At 40.3% G+C, this 27,796-nt stretch overlaps 1 protein-coding gene across 11 annotated transcripts in view; it reads right to left on the bottom strand.

Moving 5' to 3' along the window:
* Positions 1–27,796, bottom strand: part of ABCB4 (ATP binding cassette subfamily B member 4) — a 75,002-nt gene that overhangs the window by 27,805 nt on the left and 19,401 nt on the right. For 10 of the 11 annotated variants that reach the window (XM_032643699.1, XM_032643702.1, XM_032643703.1 and 7 more), the window contains 10 exons: positions 24,746–24,917; positions 22,349–22,462; positions 21,188–21,298; positions 20,840–20,965; positions 17,844–18,047; positions 17,325–17,495; positions 8,366–8,527; positions 5,418–5,579; positions 2,629–2,775; positions 976–1,080 (listed from right to left, as the gene is read on the bottom strand). In XM_032643699.1, coding sequence (XP_032499590.1) covers positions 976–1,080; positions 2,629–2,775; positions 5,418–5,579; positions 8,366–8,527; positions 17,325–17,495; positions 17,844–18,047; positions 20,840–20,965; positions 21,188–21,298; positions 22,349–22,462; positions 24,746–24,917 — 1,474 coding nt within the window. The remainder of the gene's footprint in view (positions 1–975; positions 1,081–2,628; positions 2,776–5,417; positions 5,580–8,365; positions 8,528–17,324; positions 17,496–17,843; positions 18,048–20,839; positions 20,966–21,187; positions 21,299–22,348; positions 22,463–24,745; positions 24,918–27,796) is intronic. The other variant, XM_032643704.1, reaches the window with a different exon arrangement.

The following is a 27,796-nucleotide window of genomic DNA, read 5'->3' as shown; positions in this document are numbered from 1 at the left end:
GAGGGCTCCATAGTTCCGTCCATCAGCCCACTGTTGGTGCGGCATATGTACGCTCTACTCCCTAACACACCAGGGCTTGCGGCTGCATTGGACATTGAGCAAAGTATACTAGTTCATTTTGTCCGGGTCTACAATATCTAAATGCAATATAATGTGCATTCTTTCAAACAGTTCATCAAGTAAGGAAGAAAATATCAGAGAAGTTACTTGATATTATATGAAGAGTAACAAAAAGAGAATGCTGGGCTTCCCTGGTGGCGCAGTGGTTAAGAATCCGCCTGCCAATGCAGGGGACACGGGTTTGATCCCTGGTCTGGGAAGATCTCACACGCCGCAGAACAGCTAAGCCCATGTGCCACAACTACTGAAGCCCGCGAGCCACAACTACTGAAGCCTGCGCACCTAGATCCCGTGCTCCACAACAAGAGAAGCCACTGCAATGAGAAGCCCGTGCACCACACGAAGAGTAGCCCCCGCTCGCCGCAACTAGAGAAAGCCTGTGCATAGCAACGAAGACAGAACGCAGCCAAAAATAAAATAAATTTATTTAAAAAAAAAAGAGAGAGAGAATGCTATTGTACTGATTTTTTTCCAGTTTATGACTAGTTGAGTTTAACTGGGACTTATGTTGTCCTGTGAATTCAAGTCTCTTTTGTCCTTGGGAATGAATGTTTGCTGAGGGCCAACCTGTAACATGACGTAATTTAGCACACAGGGAAGTCACAATTCCCCCTGCTTAGGACACTGCCCTCTCAAAGAGCCTTGTGCCAACTGTGTCTGCAATTCATTTCAGTCTAAGATTTGGAAGTTCCAAATCAAAGCTAAGGTTCTGATCACCTGTTTCTTTTATTGGATTTTGATTAATCAATTATTTATATTAACAGAAAATTAACAAAAATCTAATTAATAGGTAATTAATCTGTATTTTCTAACTGAATATAGACTCTATGAGAAGATCAAATCATAGGTACCTACCTGAAGGAAGAAAGTAAAAAAAGAAATAATTCCCAGACCTAAAAAGAGCAATGAGAACATGTTGCATTTCTGCTGCTTCACTTCATCGTCCCCTGGTCCAAAAATCTACAAAAGAACATTTAAAACACCCACTTGGATTACATGATCTTTGTTTATTCCTCCCATAAACAATGGCTTGAGCATCACATTTTAAAAACTAGGTTTTGAATACGTGTTTTTTTTTTAACTGCGCTAAAATATACATAACATAAAAATGGCTGAACAGTAGATTTTAAGTATACGAGTCAGTGGCATTAAGTGTACTGACAGCGTTGTGCCACCTTCACTGCCATCCATCTCCAGAATTCCTTCATCAACCACAACTGAAATTCTGTACTCATTAAACAGTAACTCCCATGACCCTCCCCCCAGCCATTTGGGAGCCACCATTCTACTTCCTGTCTCTATGAATCGGAGGAATACAATACGAGTTCCGTTCTGAGAGCGCGTTTGTAAGCCCAATTTGTTCGTAAGTCCAACAAAGTTAGCCTAGGTACCCCACTAACACAGTCGGGTATATACCAATAGTGCTGTACTGTATCAGGTTTATAATACTTTTCACACAGATAATACATACATAAAAAACAAACACGAAAAATAAAGAAAACAGGGCTTCTCTGGTGGCGCAGTGGTTGAGAGTCGGCCTGCCGATGCAGGGGACACGGGTTTGTGCCCCGGTCCAGGAGGATCCCACATGCCGTGGAGCGGCTGGGCCCGTGAGCCATGGCCGCTGAGCCTGCGCGTCCGGAGCCTGTGCTCCACAGTGGGAGAGGCCACAACGGTGAGAGGCCCGCGTACCGAAAAAAAAAAAAAAAACAAAGATTGAAAAACAGTAGAATAAAGTCGTAATATGATGGAGAATAATTCATCTTTAACAAAAAAGTCTCTCCAATAACATTAGAGATTGACTAAGGTTATAAAATATAAATGTTGGATTTTATGGAGCCTTAGATATTTCTGATCACTTCTGATAAATATCCCCCAATGAATTTAACAACTGGATAGTGTAGGTTTTCCTTCTTAGCCTCCCCAAGGCTTGTAAGGATTGCTAAACAATGATGTAGCAACTTTCTGAATCCTTACTTCGAGGCAGACACTCTTAAATAGTTACCTAAATCATCTTTTAATCCTCAGCCATCCTAGGAGGTAGGTTTATTTTGCAGATGAAGAAACTGAGGTACAGCAAGGGAAAGCATTTGCCCAATTTGCACAGCGTAAGTGGTGAGGCCGGTCTGTCCCCAGAGCCTAGCCTCTTGAACACTTGAGAGTTGAACTCTTCCCCTGCCCCACCACCCAGCCATCCAGTGAGACATGCATCTCCTCTCCACAGACGGGATGGGGATCACTGCTTGACACCAGTTCATCCAAATGAAGAGAGTGAATCAGAATGCCTTCTTCAGGGAATTTACAGTTTCTAATTTCATTGATAGCATAACCTGCCTGTTTTTTCTTTTGCCTCACAGCTTTCCTCCAAAGGGAATTAAAACCTCGGGCTTAGTTTAATGTGAGGCTGCTTTACTGCAAGATGGACCAGGTCGGCATGAGAACTGATGTAATGGTGAAGTGATTTCATCACTTCATCATCAAGCTGTCCCGTGGTGTTTTCAGCCTCACCTCTATAATCTCTGAGAAGATGACCGAGAAGGCCGGCTGCAGCGCCCCGTTGGCAACAGCACACAGAGTTCCCACCACAAAGTAGGGCCATTCTGTTTTATTCAGTTTCAGGATCTTCATAAAAGACACCGACGGCACAGTTTCATCCTAGAACACATACATGTCAGGACAAAAAGGTGACAACACTACCGTCACTGGAGTTTATGGACACAGAGAAGGCCTGGCATCACCCTCCAGGAACTTGCTAACTAGGTGCAGAGAGTGACCAGGCTCCAGCGAACTACCAGAGGGTTGGACAGGATGTTATCAAATGTTAACTCTGTCCATTGACTACACAGCGTAAGCTGAGTATGAGTCCTTCACCCAAGAAGCAATCTTCATGGTGTGACCAGCCCATCTCTATTCCAGCCTCGGCAGAGTGGGCAGAAGCAGGATCTGGGCACAAAATGCCCTAGAATTCAAGTCCAGTTCAAGTCCGGCATGATGTTGGGGTCACATGAGACAAGACCCATGAAGGGATGGGTAAGTGTCCTCACCAACACAAGGCGCCATGATTAACCTGAGGACATGGGCCTGGTCTCCTCACCCCGGAACCCTGCCCAGCAATGCCTTTTCTGTGACGTGTTCCCAGCTGACAAAACTAAAGTAACTACTCCCCTTTTCTTTCACCACTGTTCCCTCTGTGGACTTCTATTGCATAGCTTAGCTTGTTTTGTGATCCCCCCACCCTGTTTGTTTACATGACTCTGCTTCTTTGTTTGTTTTCCTTTGTTTACATGACTCTACTTATTTGTTTGTTTTTAAGGTGAAGACTAGGTCTTTATATCCCTAGAAATAGCCCAATGCCTGGCACATATCGGGTTCTCAGCAAATGCTGAACTCAGTGTCTGGTCAAGCATGAAGGATTTAGGTCACATAAAGGAGAGTATTCTGACTACAGAGGTGGTTTAACAGTAAACTAGATACAAAAGGTGCCAATGGAATCCCACAGCCTTACAGTTGTTTAAATAGGTCATGTTTGTGTCTCTATGAAAAAGAAAACATGGGAGTAGTTTCTATTCAGCCCTCCTCTTTCAAGCCACCCATTTTCTCTGCATTTTAGGGTGTTTTTTTCCTCCCTAGTTAACATCGTGTAGCGCTGGTCTCCAGCCTGTTAAACGAGCTGAGGCTGCTCTTCACACACCCACAGGTCCTCCAGGCCCTTCTGATCAGACTTAATTTCCCCCGCTCCTTGGGCACATTGTTTATCCCTCTATGATGGCACTTAGGACAGTCTTGTTGATGTGGCATTTTCTGACTCCCACTCTTCTCTGTGCATTTCTCAAAGAGAAGGGCTCCTCTAAAATAACAGACTCTCAAGATTTAGCAGCATAACTGTCCAGATAAATGAGGAAATGAGAAGTAAATACTTCCACAGCCAAAAAGGGGGAAATTGTTTATCTTACGGATGATAATGCAGCTCCACAATAATTCAATTGTTATTCTCTTTCCATAAATACACCAAGATTGAGACCTCTGAGAGAGCCCTCATAATCTCTGCAGTCAATAACATTGTGGGCAGAGAAAAACAGATGCAGTGAATTCTCGGTAGGATTAGTGTCTTCAGGCCAATACAAAAGTAAAAATAAACTCAGCTTTTATCAATAAATAACATCAAAAGGCATTCTCAAACCATTTCTTAAAATCATAAAATATCTTTTCTTGGAATGGATTCCCTTTTTATCAATATTATAAAGGCTTCTGTTAACTTGAATTAATAACATCCCAAGTCTTCAGGTGAGAAACGTTAAAGAATGTACACTTTGGCTATTTCTGGTTATTCTCCTTTGTCTTAGTAAGAGAATTCCAATCTTATTCAGAGTAGCAATGCATATAGCAAAAAGATTCAGTTATCTACCCTTCCTTGTAGCTAAGTAGCGCCATGTGATTAAGTTATGGCCAGTGACATATAAATAAAAGCACTGTATCGGACTTATGGAAAATCTTTGCTTCTTCTTGCTCCTTGGAACACAGATGTGATGGCTGGAGCTTCAGGAGCCATTTTCGATCATTGAGAATGGAAGCTACATGCCAGGATAGTGAGGATAAATATGAAAGGAACCTGAATCCATGGTAACCATGGCAGAGTCACCATTCTAGCCCTGGGTTTCTCACCTTTAAGATAAAACCTCTTACTTTTCTTAAACTGATATTAATCTGAGTTTCCTAGCACAGAAATCAAAAGTAATCCTACCTACTAGAGCATGCAAATATCAGGGCCTCTTACTTTAGACCAGCCTTATTTATCTCTGGACCTCAAAAATAAGTGGAATATCTAGTTTTAATTTTAAGCATCTAAGCACAAAGACTATATTTTTGGATCTTTTTTCATTGGAAATCCAATTTTAATTGGAATTGATTTCAATTTTTGACAAATACATTTAAAATTTGATATTTCCCTTTTTTTTTTTTTTTTTTTTTTTTTTTTGCGGTACGCGGGCCTCTCACCGCTGTGGCCTCTCCCACTGCAGAGCACAGGCTCTGGATGCACAGGCTTAGCGGCCATGGCTCACGGGCCCAGCCGCTCCGCGCCATGTGGGATCCTCCCAGACCGGGGCACGAACCCGCGTCGCCCGCATCGGCAGGCGGACTCCCAGCCACTGCGCCACCAGGGAAGCCCATGATATTTCCCTTTTTTAAGAAGAGTATGGCTCATGGCAGGAATCCTCTGTGCCTGCAATATAGTTGCAAGACTAAGAATTTCAACAGCAAAACTAAACAACTAAAGATTTAAGTGAAAAACAACTCACAAGTTCAATGGTTTCCACATCAAAGGCATTCTGATACTTTCGCGAATTCCTCAGGCTTTTATGAAAAGAACTCCTAGCTACAGGACGAGCCAAACCCATGGCAGGGTTTTCATCAGTTCGTGCAACTTTAAATTCTTCTGGCTGGATCTGGCTTCCTAATGTCTAAAAGAAGAACAAAACATTGAACTGTGTGTGTGCCTGTGGCCGGACGGATGTAACCTCCAAGTTTAGAGCCATACAGCCATTTGAATATCACGTGTCAAGACTTTCAGATTCCGTCACAGCTTCTCAAAGTTAGCTGCAAAGTGTCACGAAGTATATCAACACGTGGAAGTAAAAGAGGTTACAAAGGACAGAAAGGTTAAATTCAGTGTGAAACCTGGAATATAAAAATATTCTCTAAAAATTAAAAGGCAAAGTTTTCATTATCCAGCAGGTAACTGGGAATTTCCTCCATACGCCAGGATCTAGAGAGCAAGTTAGAGACCACCACAGGGCAGAAGAATAAACAGAAACATTACCCGGGCTCCTTTTTTTTTTTTTTTTTTTTTTTTTTTTTTTTTTTTTGCGGTACGCGGGCCTCTCACTGTTGTGGCCTCTCCCGTTGCGGAGCACAGGCTCCGGATGCGCAGGCTCAGCGGCCATGGCTCACGGGCCCAGCCGCTCCGCGGCATGTGGGATCTTCCCAGACCGGCGCACGAACCCGTGTCCCGGGCATCAGCAGGCGGACTCTCAACCACTGCGCCACCAGGGAAGCCCCCAGGGCTTATTTTTATAAACAAGGAACAGCTGGTCACTGCCCGAGGGAGGCTGTTAATCTGGCTGAGTACCATCATGTTTCTTCCTCAGAGTCCTGCAGAGATTCATCCACACCTCACCCCAGGGGAACAGTCCTGCAGGTTCAGCCTCAATGCCCACTTTGGGATCAACTCTCTCCTTAAAGGGTCAGGAAGAGGGATAATTTAAGGACCTTTAGCTCAATGCTAGATGAGGGAATATCAACCCAACCTTCCTGGAGTCTAACTTTGTTCTCCGTTTGCTTCCGCCATGTCTGAGTCCACATCTTAATGCTTTGTCCAGGACCTCAGTTCTTGTGCTATTGTCTTTTTCTCTTCAGGTCCTGTCCCCAAACCCAGTTATCTGGCTAGTGCCTTACTGTACCCACAGAGGCTGTCTGTCTTGAGCTCTGGATCTAATCTGATCCTACTTTCCAGTTGTGCTTTCAGCACCTGACAGAATATTGCCCTTGTGCCTTGAACCCCACTGAAGGTACGCTCTGCTTGGTGGACTTCCTTGTTTCCCACTGGAACGGTTTCATACCATCTCCCAGCAAAAGCCAACCTAGTGGGACTTCCCTGGTGGCGCAGTGGTTAAGAATCCACCTGCCAATGCAGGGGACACGCGTTCGATCCCTGGTCTGGGAAGATCCCACATGCCACGGAGCAGCTAAGCCCGTGCGCTACAACTACTGAGCCTGCGCTCTAGAGCCCGTGAGCCACAACTACAGAAGCCCGCGTGCCTAGAGCTCACGCTCTGCAACAAGAGAAGCCACCGCAATGAGAAGCCCATGCACCGCAACAAAGACCCAACGTAGCCAAAAATAAATAAATAAGTAAATAGATTTATTAAACAACAAAAAAAACAACCTAGCTTAGAGACTCAGTCTTGTAACTGTCCCCACATCCTCACTTCCACCCACTCCCGCGCTGCTATCAGAGTCACTTTCCTGAAGGGCAGTCCTGCTCAAATCACACCCCAGCTCAATAGTCTTCCATGGTTCCCCACCACATGCTCGAGCCTGGCTCCCCCAAATTCTAGCACATGGCAAGTCACACTGAACCACTTCTCATCGATCCTTTTCTTATCTTTTTCTCCTTTTGTCATCTTGTCCATGCTATCTCCACAGACAGTTCTTCCAATAAGCCCATTCCGATTTTAGACTTCTTCTATGACCAAATGCATAATCCCTCTCTCTACCTCATAATATACTTTTCTGTGCCTCACCTAAAGCCCTCATTTACTGGGAGCTGAGGTCATTGAGCTCCAAAGCCAAGATGGCCACTTTTCACCAGTTGATAAAAAGTATATACTTGAAACCAATAGCCCTTATTTCCTACACCTGGATATACTTCAGCTGCCTCAAATATTCAACCATAAAAAAAAATAAAACAATAAATGTTGAAAGGAAATATGGGTGAATATCCTGAGAACCCCAAATCCTGAAGACATGGAGAGGAAAAATGATAATCTAATCACATACAATTTTAAAGCTTTTTTGATGGCAGCCAACCAAACAACCAAGTGAAGTTGAGAGAACAAAGCAGGAAAAATACTTCCAATACATGCAAGAGAAATGTGTATTTCCTTTTTATGCAAGGTGTTCTTATAAATCAATAAGAATATCATGAACAACTCAACAGGAAACAGCCTAATACAGGAACAGACGCTTTCACAGAGGAAAATAGACAAACAGCCAAGGAACATGTGAAAAGATGCTGAGGACCCATTAAAATGATAGGATCTGGGTGATGTGTATCTGAAATGTGAAGAAAAAGAACACAATTATGTACACACTAGTTACAGTTGTATCAAAGCAAATGTATATACTTTTACAAATATAAGAATCATGTTTACAGAATAACATATTTTTAGGTTATTTATTTTGCAAAGTTGCTCAAGAAGTTCATTCCCCAGGCAATTAAGAATCTCTGTCCTAAAGAGTAAGTTCAAACTGTTTTGGGCATTTTCCTTTATTTTCCTCCCCCCTCACCTTTCTCTTTAGAGATTCTTTCAACGACTCTGAATTAAAGTCTCAGATGTATATTTTAGGCATCTTCCTGAAAACTTCTTATTTCTCAACATGGCATTAGCTACGTGATATTTTAATAAACAAAATAAAGAATACTATATTGAGAAAGCAGCAGAAAAACTTCCCAGGAAGCAGATACCTGCATGTTAACAAGCCTGAAGTACACCCCTTCCTTCTTCATTAGTTCTTTGTGGCTTCCTTGCTCCACAATGACGCCATCCTCAAACCCAGCAATGACATCTGCATTTCGGATTGTAGACAATCGGTGTGCTATCACTACGGTGGTCCGGCCTTCCCTGGCCTAAAGGGGAGAAGGACAAACATGTAAGCAGGAGGGTTACGATGTCCCGCACTGTCAATTAACACACAATTAAGCACTTGGATGGAGGTGTTTGCGGATGATGCAAGAGCAGCTCACCATCCCCGGGTGATTAGGCCACAAAGGCATCACTCACCTGTGAACGGCTAAAAGGAGACTTAAGTTCCGGACCAGACAGGAGGCCAGTCCCTCCAGGATGAGGATGGATAACTCTGGAGGTCTACAACCCTTCTCAAATGTTTTCATACCTGTGTGAGGAGCCCTCGTTCTGAGTTATACGATATGCGAGAGACTTTAGCAGAGGCATGTTCAGAAGTTGTTGCCACATACAGTCTTCTCCAGAGCACTTCTGTAGTGCCTGATCTTGACTGTAACACTAATGGACTACATGCAGGCAGCTTAGGTGAAAACACACCCTGGGATATGGATGGTTCACATCGTGGTTCAAAGACCGTCTGAATTCCAAACTCTGGAGTGGGGCCATTAACTATGATTTTTAACAAGTGCTTCAGGTGATTTTTACGGATGCTGAAATCTACAAATCACCCCCCTAAGTAGCTCCCTGAACTCACATGTCATTGGCTTGGTGGGTGTATGAACGGGCATTTACAACCTGGAAAGTGCCCATCAAAGTCTTCATGTTATGTCATTAACAATGGCTATTGTTTTTTAATACTCATTAGCCCTATCAAGACTAACCACTTCTTAAGACCACTCCTACTCTGAGGCAATAAAGCCACATCCCTAGGATGGTTATTAGAGTACAGCCAAAGTCACCTAAGTAGTTAAAAAGATAGAAACGAGAGGCTAATCATCAAAAAATCTACAAACAGTAAATGCTGGAGAGGGTGTGGAGAAAAGGGAACCCTCCTGCACTGTTGATGGGAATGTAAATGGATACAGCCACTATGGAGAACAGTATGGAGGTTCCTTAAAAAACTAAAAATAGAGCCACCATGGGATCCAGCAATCCCAATACTGGGCATATACCCTGAGAAAACCATAATTCAAAAAGAGTCATGTACCACAATGTTCACTGCAGCTTTATTTACAATAGCCAAGACATGGAAGCAGCCTAAGTGCCCATCGACAGATGAATGGATAAAGAAGATGTGGCACATATATACAATGGAATATTACTCAACCATAAAAAGAAACAAAATTGAGTTATTTGTAGTGAGGTGGATGGACCTAGAGTCTGTCATACAGAGTGAAGTAAGTCAGAAAGAGAAAAACAAACACCATATGCTAACACATATATATGGAACCTAAAAAAAGGATAAAAAGGTTCTGATGAACCTAGGGGCAGGACAGGAATAAAGACACAGACGTAGAGAATGGACTTGAGGCCACGGGGAGGGGGAAGGGTAAGCTGGGACGAAGTAAGAGAGTAGCATTGACATATATACACTGCCAGATGTAAAATAGATAGCTAGTGGGAAGCAGCTGCATGGCACAGGGAGATCAGCTCCGTGCTTTGCGACCACGTAGAGGGATGGGATAAGGAGGGTGGGAGGGAGACGCAAGAGGGAGGGGATATGGGGATATATGTATATGTATAGCTGATTCACTTTGTCACACAGCAGAAACTAACACAACACTGTAAAGCAATTATACTCTAATAAAGATGTTAAAAAAAAAGGCTAGATTTATAATAGCCCCAAAGTGAGAACAAATCCAAATGTTCATCAGTTGATCAAAAGATAAATGCAAGGTGGTATATCCATACAATGGAATAATAATGGGCCAGAAAAAGGAATGAGATTCTGATGCGTGTTTCAATATGGATGAACCTTGAAAACATTATGCTAAGTGAAAGAAGCCAGTCACAAAAGACCATGCCTCGTATGATTCTATTTATATAAAATGTCCAGAATGGGCAAATCCATAGAGAGAGAAAGCAGATTATTGGTTGCCAAGAGCAAGGGTGAGGGTGGAATGGAGAGTGACTGCTAATCGGTACAAGGTTTCCTTTCAGGATGATGAAAATATTCTGCAGCGAGACTGTGCTGATGGTTGCAAAATCTTGTGAATGAATTGAAAAAAACAATGAATTGTGCATTTTAAAAGGGTGAACTTTATGGTATCTGAATTATATCTCAACTTTTTTAAAAAGAGCATCCATGAAAATTCTGAAAAAGTTAATGAGTATCTGGGTAATATCTCCACCAGATACTAAAACATAAAAAGCTACAGCAATTAGGGCTTCCCTGGTGGCGCAGTGGTTAAGTATCCGCCTGCCAACGCAGGGCACACGGGTTCGAGCCCTGGTCCGGGAAGATCCCACATGCCGCGGAGCAACTAAGCCCGTGCGCCACAGCTACTGAGCCTGCGCTCTAGAGCCCATGAGCCACAACTACTCAGCCCGCGCGCCTAGAGCTCGCGTGCTCCACAACAAGAGAAGCCACCACAATGAGAAGCCCACGCACCGCAATGAAGAGTAGCCCCCCCGCTCACCACAACTGGAAAAAGCCCGCAGGCAGCAACAAAAACCCAATGCAGCCAAAAATAAATAAATTAATTAAAACAAAAAAAAGCTACAGCAATTAAAATAGTAAAGTCTGGGGGAAGCTATCACGTGAAAAGACAATTTGATCAAAAGAACCATATAGAGAGTCCAGAAATAGACATGAAACATTTAAGAATTAGTATGATAGTATGAATAAATATGCTTTGTCTCTGTCTCTCTGTAGACAGAAGGTGGACTATGGAGCCAATTTTGTAGCCACCTGGAAAAAAATAATGTGGTCTTTCTTCTTCACTCCTTACTCTAAAATAACCAGATGAATCAACTGTGTTTAAATAAATATAAAAGAGTTACATCATAAAAAGAGAGAGAGACTAGAGCATAACTATTGGACAACATTTAAGACTGTTCTTTGATTTTTAGCATATGGGCCCCAAAGAAACATTCATAAATATTTACTGATTTACTGACATGGAAGCTGCATGGCTTTGTCCATGTGTGATGAGGCAGTGCCTGGGTTATCATTATGATAATAATAGGTTGATGCTGTATCAACTTAAAAAAAACAGAGGAATCGGAGTCAGACTTGTGAGTAAATGACTGGTGTGCAGGAGAAACAAAGTGTGCAAAGTTGCTAATTTCAAAATTAGCAACTGTCACCCTTGACCGAGATTCTTTGGCCAGAGTAGAGGAGATCTGACACAAAGGGCTATTTTCAAACACCCCAGTGATGACAAAACATTGGCAAATAAATACCCTAGATTCAAGGACACCAACTATTAAGAAATTTGGAACTTCTACTAATTTTGGATGTGTAGGAATGAAAGGCAGGCCCGAACAAAGGAAGTACTACTATTCCATGAGCCTTTCTGGAACTTCTGAAAAAAAAGCATAAAATGAAACTTTTGGCGATCATTTCATTAAATCACTACTCTGGTTCTTTTCTTGCCCCTCCAGTATGGAAACACTATGAGTAGGAGAGTGTGTGTAGGTATGAAACTTTGTGATTATTGACTTTCTTTAAAAATCAAAATATCAAGTCTGCTTTTCTATTCTTCTTTAAGACCTTATATTGGAAAAACCTATTATTTATTTTGATGAATAACTGCTATCTATTGAGCCCAAAGCAGAAATGGTCATTAGTAATTTTTTTAATGTAGACATGTATTATCTCAATGAGCTTGGCCATGGTAATCAATTCAGTAAAAATTTATTTAGGCTTTACTATGGGCAGGGCACTGGAGTAGGTGCTATAGAGACACAAACATGAACCATTTATTAATTCTGCCTTTTGGGGGTTTATTCTTTCTAAGACAGAGGAGGCATATAAATAAATAGCTAACTACAATAACTTGGTACCACAAGGGGTATTGATAAATGTATAAAGGATCCACAAAAGGAAAATATTATTCTTCCAGGATAGGTAATAAGGGAGGAAAAACAATAACTATAATAGTAGTATATCCTTATGCTCCTCAGAGGAAAAATAATTAATTACAAAATTCAACTTTTCATTGTTAAAAGAGAGGTGGTATATAAATAGATGGACCAGCCAATTGACTGACTAGTATCACTGGGGGCAGTACAGTAATGAAGGATTTCCCTTTTTTTTTTTTTTTTGCGGTACGCGGCCTCTCACCGTTGTGGCCTCTCCCGTTGCGGAGCACAGGCCCCGGACACGCAGGCACAGCGGCCATGGCTCATGGGCCCAGCTGCTCCGTGGCATGTGGGATCTTCCCGGACCGGGGCATGAACCCGTGTCCCCTGCATCGGCAGGCGGACTCTCAACAACTGCGCCACCAGGGAAGCCCAGGATTTCCCTTTTAAAGACACAGTTTATAGTCTGCAAAATACATCAGTGTAGTTATCTCGCAATGTATGGAGTCAATTGGGTAGATTATAAACTATCTGCAGCAACTACGGTAGATAAAACATGGTCACAAACACTTTGCAGCTACTCCCTTTCAGAGGTGGAGTCTATTTTTCCACCTCATCAAATCTGGGCAGTCCTTGTGACTTGCTTTGACCTAACAATATGAAGGAATTAATGCTTGTGCAATTTCTGAAGCATAGACTTCAAGAGGCCTTATAGCTTGTGTGTTTGCCATCTTTGAAAGCTACCTGGAAAGGAAACTTGTCTGGTCTACTTGAAGATGAGAAGCCTACTGGAGGAGAATCAAGCTGCCTCAGGCAACAGCCATCACCAATTTCTAGGCACGTGAGGGAGGCCATCTTGAACATTCCAGCCCAGATGACCCTGAGCTGAGTGTAGCTGCCTGGGGAGACTACGCAAAACCAATAGAGGAATCACACCAGCCAGCCCACTAAGTGCTGGATTAAAGCAACTGATATGGAAATTGGTAATTAGACTGGGATGCTACTGTAACAAAACCCTAAAACATGTGACATTGGATTTGGGACTGGGATCTGAGTGGCAGGCAGTGGCAAGAAGGGAGGTGATGATACTGTTAGTGGAGACCGGAAGAAAAGTAAGGAAATTGCTATTGGAGGCTGGAAAGACAGTGACCTGTGTTATGTAACCTTAGAATAACTGGAAAAATTGTTCCCTGTAGTAACTTGGAAGAAAGATATTTTATCTAATGAACTTGTACATCTGGCTAAGGAGATTCCAGAGATCTCTAAACAGAATGTTGAAAGTGCCACGCTGTATATGATAAGGTATGAGAAGAAAATGATGAGCTAAAGAAGAAGCCATTTGGTTTGCAAGGTGAATTTAGAAGCTACAAAGAAGATGCAGTACTTGCTGGGTTGGAAAATGAATTGTTAATCATCCAATCAAATGAGACCAAAGATCAAATCAGGGTGTAGGTGTAAGATTTTTTTGTTAAAATCTCTGAAAATTTTATGGCAAATTCTAGTAGACACTCTCTGCTACTTAGGGCTTCTAAGGCTCTAAAGGGTTTTCTAATGGCAGCTTCATATACAGCCCAAAGTAGAGAGAGGCTTGCCCCCCCAAAAAATTAAAGATGTAACTTTTGGGGCTTAAGCAAACTACAGTCAAATTCTAAGCAAACTCACAAAGTCTTTAAGAGAGTCCATCAGCTTGGACTAAAAGAGACTGAGAAAATTAAAAATGTAAAGAGGCCTCTGGGTCTCAAATTTCTGTGAGCAGAAAGTATGCTGAGAAAGTTACTCAGCTGCAGACATGGGCCCTTTCTTATGGGAAAGGAAAGCGCTCTCAGAGGGAGAATCTGAGAGCCCAGAGGTTGGAGCCCCAAACCAAGCAGAAAAAGTGCACTAGGGAACCCATTCTACTAAGGGTAGAATTGAGCCTTAATCAAGGAATGTTTCCTTTCCTTGGAGCAGTGGGGTAATTGGCAACATGCATCTGACTGCATTTCAAAATTGCTATGGAGCAGTAACTGCTATGTGCTTCCTGTTTTCCTTTTTGAATAGGAGCGTCTGCTATAATTAGCCTGTCCCTGCCTCACCATTACATGGTGGGTATATGTGTGGAAGATAATGTCTCTTTAGTTCATAGTCCTCTGGATCAAGATGAGCTTAACATGAAGAATCTCATCCATATCTGGACCACATACACGTCTTCAGGTACTGACTTTGAGCCTGATCTCATAACTGTATGAAAATTTTGAGGGTCTTGGGAAGAAGTGGATTTATTTTGCACTTGGGAGAAATGTAAATAATTGTGGCAGAGAGTGTGCTGTGGAAGATTAAATATGGTCATAGATCCTTTACAGCTCACCCATCAAGAAACAGAATCTATTTCCTCACTCCTTCAATCTGGGCTAGCCTTGTGACTTTCTGTGACCAATAGAATGTGGTGAAAGTGACACTGTGTGAGTTCTGGAGTCTAAGCCTCTAGACGTCTTATAGCTTCTGCCTCTAGATACACTGGCCTGAGACTTCTGTGTAAAGAAGCTGGGTTAGCCTATTGTATGAGTGAGTACAAGCATGAGTATGAGACGTTCAACCAACAGCCAGCACGTGAGTGAGGCCATCTTGGACCATTTTAGCTAAGTCAACCCTCCAGGTAAATACAGCCATATATGTGCTCAGGTAAAAATGGCAGAAGATCCACCCAGCCAATCTACAGAAGTATTGCTTTAAGCCTGAATTTGGGTTTGTTATGCAGCAATAGGTAACTGATTCAGCAATCAATAAAAGGAATAATAATCACGGTAATGGTAATGGCCATAATAACTGCATTGTTTCTCATGGGCAAGGTATGTGCTAAGAGCTTTACATGCAGTATCTCATTTAATCTATTCAATCGTCCTATGACATTATTTCTCCCCCTGCCCCCCACCCCAATGACTTCTGCAATATCTCAGGCTTAGAGGACTCCCACCTCAGCCTGCCTGGCACCACAACCTGTGCCCTTAAGTACCACCCCAAGCTGCTAATGGCTTTTCTTGGAGATTTAAAAAAACTGGGAGTGATTCATCAGCTGTTTTTAAAGTCAATATGTAAAAGGTTATCAACTGAGGAGGGGGCCACAATCCTACAGAACACAAATTGCTAAAACTGAATGAAGTAACCTGTCCAAATATGAATTAAAACTCGCAAGGCTATAATTTTTGCTGACAGAATTCATATCATGAAAAACAACATCTCCAGTAATTCTGTTCACTTAGCACAGCAAGGGCTAACATATTGAATGTCTGTATCCTACAAAGTATTGGGACATGGGTCCTAGGGCTGAATAGGACTTTTTTTTCCCACATAAATCTCTCTCTTATCCTACCTAACTTTATGCTAAAAAGTCTATATTGACACATGAATGACCATTTATGTGTTTTGAGTTAAAATTGATTATTTAATTTATGCATGTATTTATTTTTATGATTTCTTCATTTAAGTCACTTCTAATTAACTAAGCAAATACAATTCTCCTATGTATTATATTTTGTTTCCTTAATATTGAGACTTGATATACATGAAAGGAATATAATTGAGTATAAAAATTTGTGAGGAATAATTATCATAATCTTTCATTAATTATTAAATTACATTATATAAGATAAACCAAAATATTAATCTGGTAAACCAGGAAGCATGAATTAACTACAGTTTACAGCACACAAGGCAACTGTGTTTACTTAGGATTCAGGTATAAATTTTCCTGAGAAAATAAGGTTCATACAGTTCATGTCTAAAATATCAAGACGATAGATACTATGTATAATTGAGTCACTTTGCTGTATACCTGAAACTAACACAACATTGTAAATCAACTATATTTCAATAAAAATCAAAAATAAAACAAAATAAAATAGGTCAATTCAAAAAAATAAAATTTCAAGAGGCAGGTTGGATAGACCAAGTAACTTGCACATTTTATTACTAAACTTTCTCAAATCAAATATATTTATGATACTTATGTGTTTGAAACCCATTTACATGACGTCATCTGACTCTGGTTTTAATACTGTGTTGTTATTACAGATGACTTCAGCACTGACCTTGAAAGTGTCCCAAGATAAGGTTCTTCCTTTGAAGCTTTAGTTTAGTAAAGATAACAGTGAGAGATTTAGAAACTCTGAGCCGGGCCCATCAGCTCAGCAGCCTTAAAAAGTGTTGCTTATTGTGGTTGAGAATCTGCCTGCCAATGCAGGGGACACGGGTTCGGGCCTTGGTCTGGGAAGATCCCACATGCCGCGTAGCAACTGGGCCCGTGAGCCACAACTACTGAGCCTGTGAATCTGGAGCCTGTGCTCCGCAACAAGAGAGGCCTCGACAGTGAGAGGCCCGCGGACCGCGATGAAGAGTGGCCCCCGCTCACCGCAACTACAGAAAGCCCTTGCACAGAAACGAAGACCCAACACAGCCAAAAATAAATAATTTTTTTTAAAAAGTGTTGCTTATTTATATGCTTAGAAAAACATGCAAGTTGAACTTTATTTCCAGAAAGCATCCATTCATTTTCATGAATAGATAAAGACGATGTACTGCCTACAAAATAAGGCAAATATTTGAACTGCTTTTCAGCTGGACCACTGCGTAAGTAACCAGATTTTTCTTTGTACATTTTACCACAACTACTTTTAATCAAAGCCCTAGCCTATGTGCAAGAAAAAAAACAAAGCTAAGCGGCTCACTGCACAGGTTTGGATTAGGGCTCACTGCACCTTGGTCAAAGCAAGCCAGTTAATGGGCTGCCCACCTCTCTCTGCAATGCGCCTTGACAGAAAGGAGAAACCAAGAAAGCCCCACAGGAGAGCTTCATTTGCTCTTATGTTTATGTTTTTCAACCTAGACTCACAAAGCATCGGCAAGAATTTTCAATAAAGTTTCAACTGGCTGGCCTTCAGGTGTTTAGGGTCCACTGACCTTATCCAAAGCTGCCTGTACCTCAGCTTCGCTCTCAGTGTCCAGCGCTGAGGTGGCCTCATCCAGCAGGAGGATCTTGGGGTTGCGAACCAGAGCCCGAGCGATGGCGATTCTCTGCTTCTGTCCACCACTCAGCTGGGCCCCTCTCTCTCCAACCAGGGTGTCAAATTTCTACAAGAGAAAGCATGGTGGAGCTCTTGAAGTATTTCAACTAGAAAAAGCTATAGAGCCTAAAAATTCATGAAGACATCAGGGAGCTTCATTTTGACCATCGTAATGAGTCACAAATTATAATAAAATAAATAATATCAAATTCTGACAAACTACTAACATACTCCGTATAAAATTCTGTATGTTTCATGTACCAAGCTATATGCTCCAACTGGATAATTCAAGGGACTTACCTAGCAAAGTTGGACAACCTTGTACCTCAAACATTATCAGCTTAGCCTTTGAAGAAAGAACTCACATGAGGTGAAATTCTCATTTCGAGGGCAACTACATTAACAGAGGCTTTACCTGTGGTAGTTTCATGATAAACTCATAGGCGTTGGCTTCCTTGACAGCTTTCTTTATTTCATCCATTGTTACATTTCCACGGCCATAACGAATATTTTCAGCAATGGTGGTAGAAAATAGCACCGGCTCCTGACTCACCACTCCAATTATTTCCCTCAGGTACCTTAAGTTAAACATCCTAATATCCTGCCCATCCATGGTAATCTGAAAAAACAAAATACTTCCATTAAATATTTTAAACCTTCTGATATATAAAGCATCAAGACTCTAATTTGTTACCAAAAAAGCCTTAGCTAATATTTAACTTATTTCAGTGGTTAGAAATGAGAATTGGAAATAAAGCAATGTGGAAGACTAAAAATAAAAAGTGTATTCTTGGGCTTCCCTGGTGGCGCAGTGGTTGAGAGTCCGCCTGCCGATGCAGGGGAAACAGGTTCGTGCCCTGGTCCGGGAAGATCCCACATGCCGCGGAGCGGCTGGGCCTATGAGCCATGGCCGCTGAGCCTGCGCTTGGCAACGGGAGAGGCCACAACGGTGAAAGGCCCGCATAGCGGGAAAAAAAAAAAAGTGTATTCTCTCTTTTGATATTTATTATCTTACATTTAGAGTTTTTTTATGGATGGATTATTCTCCATAAGTGATTATATATTTGGTTATACATTTTTGGCATAACTATTATTCTTGCTTACCATCACTAAATCTGAATTAAAATGTCCCTTTACCTACCTAGTCTACATATCATTTTGATGGCATTATGATGTTTTACTGTATGCAATATACCATAATTTACTTCAGCATTTCCCACCTGCTGAATATCTGGCTTCCTTCAAGGAACACTGAAGGACAATCATTGTAAAAGCACAGAAATACCAGGCCGAAGCGTATGATTTATTTTTTCTTCTCCGATAACAACTGCTTAACTTATATAGTGATTGGCATATGTTGGGCATTTATTATGTGCTGAATAAAGGTTGAATAAACAACCCTCTAAAAAGATTTTTAATAATTTACAATGGGGCTTCCCTGGTGGCGCAGTGGTTGAGAGTCTGCCTGCCAATGCAGGGGACACGGGTTCGAGCCCTGGTCTGGGAAGATCCCACGTGCCACGGAGCAGCTGGGCCCGTGAGCTACAAATACTGAGCTCTGCGCGTCTGGAGCCTGTGCTCCGCAGCAAGAGAGGCCGCGACAGTGAGAGGCCTGCGCGTCTGGAGCCTGTGCTCCGCAGAAAGAGAGGCCGCGACAGTGAGAGGCCCGCGCACCGCGATGAAGAGTGGCCCCCGCTTGCCACAACTAGAGAAAGCCCTCGCACAGAAACGAAGACCCAACACAGCCAAAAATAAATAAATGAATAAATAAATTAAAAAAAAAAAAAAGCAATATTAAAAATGAGAAAAATTTCAAAAAAAAAAAAATAATAATTTACAATGTCAGCAGGAATATATATCTGCTTCATTGTAATTTATTAGCTTTTATCATTTTAATGTCTTTTCTAATTAATAAGTGTGTGGTGGTAGCTTATATTTAATTCATATACAATTATAAGTGAGGTTGAACATTTCTTTAAACTTTTTACAAATCTACATTTATTCTCGAAAGATTTGCATGTTCATATCCTATGATAGATTCATATTAATTTCTAAAATAGTGATAATAGTTTTCCCACATATATCATAAATTATTTGTTCCAATTTATTGCTTTCTTTTATTATAGTTTTACTGATTTTTATGGGGAGAGATTTAAGGAAAAATTGAATCAGTGAACTGTACCACTGGGCATTTTTTCTATTATTTCAGCAGTAATAAAATTGCTAAATCACAATGTGAACAGTGAATATCTCTGAGTTATAGAATTTCTGAAGATGTTTTTCCCTGCTGACATGTATTTTCTTTAAAAAATGTATTACTCCAATAATAATTTAAAAAATAAGATGTTTTCAAATGCTTATCCTCAATGATTAGTATTTACTATGTTCTTTTTTTAAAATGAATAAAACTGTTTACACTTGAACCAACCTAGAGTTTGCTTTAGGAAATGAGGATGGCCCTATGTTCCTCCTTGGTGTATCAGATTTTTCAAAGAAGGTTTGTTAATTTTATTAAAGTAAATAAATAAATAATTTGTGTATCCTAGAAAACTTTGTATTCATTCCTGCAATCTCTGTTGTATCTCAATGCCTTTTTAGGTTTTTTTTGTTTTTCTTTGTAACTTGTAAACTTCTGTTTTCATTATTGTTGAATTATAATACATTTCATTGTCAGGTAAACTCAATGTCCAAAAGTTGGTGCAGTTGAGGAAATCTGAATATATACTGTGGGCTCGTATTGTATTAACATTAAATTTACTGATTTTGATGATTGTTTTGTGATTATGTAAGAGAATGTCTTCTTCTCAGAAAATATATTCTGCTTTGCAGTACACCTGAAACTAACACAAATTGTAAATCAACTATACTCCAATAAATATAAATAAGTTAGAATTTATAACAAAATTTTTAAAGGCCAAAAAATATTCCCTAGGCCATTACTGTTCTCCATGTCCCCAGAAGCTTCTTAGAGACTAACCCACTTTCCCCTTCAGATATTCCAACAATTAAGAAAACTCAACTGCCTTTGATGAATTTAATTACTGTCCTAAGATTTCTTGTGATCCTGAACACAAGGTTATTAATAATTGCTATATGGAATATTTTTGACCAAACTCAGTAAGTCCTCCCAGTGGTTTGGATGACTATTTTCCAGTGACCTAGTGGGTTATGAAAAGCTTAGTTGGAACAGAGGAGAGTGTAGTCTAGCTTCTTTGGCTTTTATTATCTTGAATACTTTCGTTAAAACAGCCCAAGGTTTTGAATGCATTATCCAGATGCATTGCAATTCTATAGTCTTTTTACCAAAATTGGATTCACATGCAAATTTTTTAACAAACAAAACAAAACAATTTCAAAGGCCTAATTGGTATCCAGCTTCCCACTTTGGAGAACATGGCTCTTCCCACTTACCATGCCCTCTGTGGGGTCATAGAGCCTCTGTATCAGCTGGACCACCGTGCTTTTCCCACAGCCGCTGTTCCCAACCAGGGCCACCATCTGACCGCTCTCTACCTTCAAGTTGAGGGCCTTTAAGATCTATGAGGGAAAAGAGAGAAAAAGAACACACTTCACAACAAAAGCCTAAAAGGGGAGTAATCTGATTCAATTTTAAATTTGGAAAAAAAGTACCAAATAAGGGAATATAATCTCAAAAGGAAAAAAGCACATACATATCAAAATAATAGAGACTACGGATTCTTTAAGATGATTAAACAATCAGTCTGAATTAGGAATTCCTATAAATATTACTTACAATACCTTGACATCAGGTCGAGCTGGATAACAGAAATGAACATCTTTGAACTCCAAATTCCCTTTGATGTTATCTGGTTTGTGTCCTCTCTCTGAAAAACTGTCAATTTTAGGATTCTAAATAAAACAAAATTCAATGACTATTCCATCATAGGACAAACAATTGCATTTTTAAGGAATATGCTTCAGCAAATTCCAAAAACAGGACCCAGAATGGCATCTCAAGTTGAAGACGGTGTGTGTTTGTGCGTTTAAGGAAATATTCCTTCTCAGAAAATAGGCTTTTCTTGAAAAGTACATAAGGGATATATTCATTTCATTTCATACGATATTTCACTTTAAGTTTCTGGCATATCCTCATAAATTTTCTAAATGGTCAAGCATGCACATTCCTACAGCTGCAATAACAAAAACATACTACCATGGGTATATCCAGGTATTTCAGCATTTAGTGAAAATTAGCTTATTCCTAAACAACAAATGTAATGGACTGGGTTGAGAAGACTGAACAATTGGTTAGAGCCAAGTTATTTAGGAACGATGTAAATTTTGTATATATGCAGAAGCTGAACAATTTTCTCATGACTTAGATTAATGAAATAGGAATTGCTTAGATTAAACAATCACATTTCAGTTACCTAGTTTGCATTTTCTCTGTGTAAATGCAGTGACATACTTATGTCAAAATGATTTTCTTTATTTCACTGCAGTCAGTACAACTTATGCAATATAGTTGATTCAAAATTATATCATGCGCAGTGATCATTTTTTTTTTTTTGACAGGGGGCAACCCACAGCAAAGCATACTATCAATTTTGGTCCCACCAGTAACTTTTCCATCCACTCATCCTGTATACAAATCATAATATTCTTAGTCTGGCTACAAAATGAAAGAGAAAAGGAGGAAAACTAGGAAGACAAACATCTTTGCTTTGAACTCTAATAATAACACACCAGTGCAGATGTACTTTCCCAAAATGAGATCAGTGCTATTTGATTATTTAAAGATAAACTTTCAGAAATATTAGTAAGAGGCATTTGATTTCATTTGTTACTAGGGAGAAGTTGTTCACTTGGCAAAATTTTCATAAGATGTTTAACTGAAAGCCAGATTTAATTAGCCAGACCTCAAAGAATTTTTCGGCATTAAAATAATAAATGACTCACATTATCAATAATAGCAAAGATCGCATATGCTGCTCCTCTTGCATTGGCAAAAGCATCAATACAGGGAGCAGCCTGTCCAATGCTGAAGGCTCCGATCATGATTGAGAAAAAGACCTGAGCAAAAAGAACACAAGGAAAAGTTCTAAGTCCTATTCTGGAGTCCACCATCATCTCAAATATGATTTGTTTGGAACATACACTACCCAAAGGATTGCGATTAGGTTTATCCCTTCAAAATTTTTTTGGCAAAAGAGCAAAATTTACAAGGTTACTATAGCATTTTACTGCATGAACAGGTTTCTTCATTCTCAAAAAATTTTTTTTTTGAAAAAAAAATATATTTTTTGTCTAGCTAGCCAAACTATCTGTTGCTTTTCTCCTGGACTTAGACAAAGTCAGAAAGATTTTTCAAACCTACTTCCTTGATTCTGAAGCTATTGCCACCAGAGGAAAACATTTTCCATCAGTATTATTTTTCAGTCCTATATGATTTTCTCTAACTATTCATGGAATTACACAGAATGTTCAAGATAAAACAGATTTTGGCCCCATGAAATTTTCCTTAAAAAGTACTATGTTATGTATTAATACATATTTTGGTAAGACTTTTAATATAAAAAATAATAGTTCATACATTATAAAACACTAAATCACACCTGTGTGCAATGATTAATATACAATTATTCTGTACTACAGCACACAAACTTAACACATTTCCCTTTATATTTTTTCACTAGGAAAATAAATTGATATAGAAAAGTCAACACTATAGCTTCAGGAATCCAGATTATTAACAAACGTTAACTGAAGAAAACATAAATGAAGAGAAATTACTCCTTTATCTCTGGGCATGCTGAAACATCTACTTATAGTTTCTCTTTTCTCAGAAGACGGTAACAGTAACACTTCACATACCCAGAACTCAAATATCTCTCAAACATCTATCCACTATCTGCAATACAGAGAAAGACCAGTAAGAGAGCAAAACTGTCTCTACCAAAAGCAATGCTATGAAGTCAATGCACTAGAGTTCTCGGTCTTTATGCAGAGGGCATCGCTGGGCTCCCTGCATCACGGGTATCACTCTGTAGCCCTACTCGGGAGAAGTCACTGTCTACATACTATAAATGGGGAGACCAGGCCAGAGAGGGCCCACTCATCACAAAGGGTGAATGGCAGAGTCAGGATTCAATCTCCTCTCTTCCTAAAATTTAGCAAATGAGGAAGTAAAGAGAGGTGGAGAGCTTCCGAGCTGACAACCAGAGAGGAGACCAAATGGAGAAAAAACAGACTCAGCAATGACGAAAGCTCATCCAGCCAACCAACCCTCAAAACGTCAATGCAGTCTGAAGGTACCACCCTAGACAACATTTTGAAATGATAAATTTTTATAATGTCCCTAAGTCATCATCAAGGGGTCCTCTGTTTAGAAAGACAGGGAAGTGCAGGTTCTAAAACATGGCTAGGGCTTCCCTGGTGGCACAGGGGTTGAGAGTCCGCCTGCCAATGCAGGGGACACGGGTTCGTGCCCCGGTCCGGGAAGATCCCACATGCCACGGAGCGGCTGGGCCCGTGAGCCATGGCCGCTGAGCCTGTGCGTCCGGAGCCTGTGCTCCGCAACGGGAGAGGCCACAGCAGTGAGAGGCCCGCGTACCGCAAAAAAAAAAAAAAAAAAAAGCCTAGTTGAATGGTTACATGTTGTCCTGACCGTCACTGACGCGGAAAGAAGGTCACAATACATTGCTAGTTTATAAAACGTTTACAAAAAGGTATGCATAATACAATCCCAGTTTTGAAAGGAAACAAAATCCACATACAGAAAAAAATCCGGAAGATATACACCAAAAGTTATCATTAAGTATATATGGATTATTAGATCACAAGTAATTCTAAGTAATTTCTAATTTTTAAAATTCTTCTAATTCTTTGTATAACTAGTATATATTTTTATAATCAAAAAATGAAGATATTTTCATTTTGTAAAAGAAAAAGAAACTAAAATAACTTTTCATCTTGTATTTGGATAGCTGATGTTTTATATCACGTAAATTTAACATTCTCTCATAGTATGACCTATGTATAATAATGTTTACTTTCTTATATAATGAAACTCAAAGGCAGAATGAGGATGGCGCCAGTACATATTTGTTCATTCATAAATTCATTCCATTTTTTAAAATTTATATGCTCCATATGTTTCTCGATTGGTCTATCTACATGTTATGCCCTGTGTATTCTAGAAGGTCAGCTCGGCCCACAGGACAGAGCAAAGATTCACAGAATGAAAAAAGCCTATAACCATGGCTCATCCTTCAAAAAGGAGGAGAATGAAAGAAAAGAAAAGGTAGATGGATAAACATTTTCAGATTCTTCATAAATATTAGGAAAACAACTTACCGTCATTGCATTTCCAACAGTGTATTCTTTTGCTATAACTAGAGTGGATGCATACCAGAAGGCCAACGCATATGATGCATATATTAACAGGAAGGCAATGCCCATGGAAATGTTCGCCGAAATAGCTTTTTTAATTCCAATCTTTTTGGCATTTTCTAGATGTTTCTGATACCTACCAGAAAATGAGGGGAAAACATGATAATAAGAAAACAATCCATAATCTGAGCCATATTCACCTCCTTGATAGTTGGAGGTTTAAGGCACAAAGCCATAAAAGTAAGAAAGCTCTGGTGAGACCCAGCTTCCTGGGAACTCAACCAATTCAGAATCGGCCAGGACTAGAACCCATCTTAGCCTTTTCTTTACTGGCCTGGACCCATCTCCCTTGGTCCCTACCAGTCCCACCAATGTTCCCATAGCTGTTCCAGGATTGAACTCCCATCCCTGGGAGAACCTCACTGTCCCTTCATGGCCAGCATCACAAGTCAAGGTAAAGGTGGAAGAAGAGAAACCAAGCCAAGCCAACCAGGAATGACGCCAAAATGTAAATACTATTTGGGACTCTTAAAACAGATTCTTAACACAGGCCAATTTGTCTTCTCCAGAGAAAATCCTCCTTCCACAGCCCCATCGGGTGAGCGACAGGAATTTTACACGTTTGTGTACTTATACTTGGGCTTTTACTTTTTTGTTTTGCTTTGGTTTGGTTTTTGTTTTGTTTTGGTTTTCATCAGGCTGAACTTCAACTGTCAAGCCTGGGTACAAGGTTATAAATTGGTCACTGCTTATGGGATACAGGCCCTTACTCAACTTTTCTAGATTTTAGTTTCATCACTTGTAAAATGGAGTTACTCTTTTTTTAATTGAAGTATACAGTTGATTTACAATGTTGTGTCAGTTTCAGGTGTACAGCAAAGTGGTTCAGTTATACATACATATATATATTCTTATTCAGATTCTTTTACCTTATGGATTATTACAAGAGATTGAGTATAGTTCCCTGTGTTATACAGTAGGTCCTTGTTGGTTATCTATTTTATATATAGTAGTACGTATATGTTAGTCCTAAACTCCTAATTTATCCCTTCCCTCCCTTTCGCCTTTGGTAACCATAAGTTTGTTTTCTGTATCTGTGAGTCTCTTTCTCTTTTGTAAATAAGTTCACGTGTATCATGTCTTTTAAATCCACATGTAATCGATATCATATGATGTCTGTCTTTCACAGACTGGCTTACTTCACTTAGGATGATAAGCTCTAGGTCCATCCATGTTGCTGCAAATGGCATTATAAAATGGAGCTACTAATGCCTACCTTGCAAAACAATTATGAGGTTGACAGATAATGACAGACAGCTGTTAGTGCAGTGCTGGTGTATAGGTGGCAAAACCTGATAATTCCTCTTCCTATTATTATTACTATTGTTTTAGAATTTAATGTCTTCCTAAATATCGCTCATTCTATTATTGTCATATTTTTGAATATTAATTAAAATTCATATTACTGCCTTCTAGGATTTGACATAAAGGTATAAACGTCTAGAATGGTTCTGTCAAATAATATTTTTTCCATCAATTTCAGTTAAGCCTTCCATGCTAGATGCAAAAGAGCCTATAAATTTTGATTTTGGCTCCATAAAATTAGAAAAAAAAAAGCCTACTGATATACAATGAGACTTTTTAGAGAAAATACCACATACATTAGAGCGTTTCTATTTCTAACAAAAGACAAACAACATCATTTCTTTTTCAGTTTAACCAAATAAGATGTTGAGAATTTGTTCATTTTTTTAAAATGTACGTTGCCACCAAAAATTATGTCTTTCAATTACTTAAAGCACCCTACTCTCCAGTGCTGTTTCCTCGGTGTTGGACGATGCATACATTTAGCTGAGCTGCGTCCCTGGGGAGACAGCCAGCTCGCCACGCCCAGCACTGTGCTTAGTCCCAGGTGGCCCGGCCGCAAGGTGTGGGCATGTCAGCCCCAACGTGACACGGGGCTCCAGGGACAGTGGTGGACATGCTGTTAAGTACCTTCGCTGAGGCAGCTCGCTTACTGCTGTCAATGGAGAGGCACTGATTACACTCATCCTGAGGTGTGTGGGCTACTGTGTACAGCAAGCAGCAGTGAGAGAGAGAAAGGAAGAGTTAGAGAACCAGGCATAGGCTGGCTTTGAAGAGGGCTTAAGGAACAGAAAAATGGAAAATGAAAAAGAGGGGAGTAGGGAACCTTTGCTTTTAAGGCTGGAGAATTTCCTGAGAATTTCCCTTTCAAAGAGTTGTGGGTGGGGCTTCCCTGGTGGCACAGTGGTTGAGAGTCGGCCTGCCGATGCAGGGGACACGGGTTCGTGCCCCGGTCCAGGAAGATCCCACATGCCGCGGAGCGGCTGGGCCCGTGAACCATGGCCGCTGAGCCTGCGCGTCCGGGGCCTGTGCTCCGCAACAGGAGAGGCCACAACAGTGAGAGGCCCGCGTACCGCAAAAAAAAAAAAAAAAGAGTTGTGGGTATCAGGAGTCCCATAGGATGGCAAAAGAAAATACTTCACATGGAGTCATACTTCAGCGATATTAGGGGATGTTATTATTTAAAGAAAACTGGTTGGGGCATTTAAGGAGAGCTGAGTAGCCTTTATTAGGGGGCTTTGCTCTGGCATATAGGTTTTCGCCTATCAAGTTCCTTTAGATCAGGGGTACTCCACATGGAATCCCCGGTTAAGGAACTTGAATGGGAAAGAACTTACATATTTAATTTCACTAACTTCTAACCGGAATTTAGCATTTCCTTCAATTCTCAAGGCAGGCAACAAACTGCTGTATGGTTAGCAGTAACTGTGCCTGTGTTGCCAAAAGAATCCTAGATCATTTTCATACCACTGTTCTAATTGTTACAGATATCTTAAAGTATCTTTTACCTGCAACCCTACTTTGAATTACAGTAAATATTTGACCTGTATTTAGTTCTTAGTATTTAATAGGTTAAGAATAGAGATATGTAATTACCACATGACACATTTAAAATGTTTCGATAACTGTACTTCACTATAACTGGTTTCC

The sequence above is a fragment of the Phocoena sinus genome, chromosome 9 (assembly GCF_008692025.1).
Source record: "Phocoena sinus isolate mPhoSin1 chromosome 9, mPhoSin1.pri, whole genome shotgun sequence".
Lineage (NCBI taxonomy): Eukaryota > Metazoa > Chordata > Mammalia > Artiodactyla > Phocoenidae > Phocoena > Phocoena sinus.
This window is presented reverse-complemented; position numbering and strand designations above follow the sequence as displayed.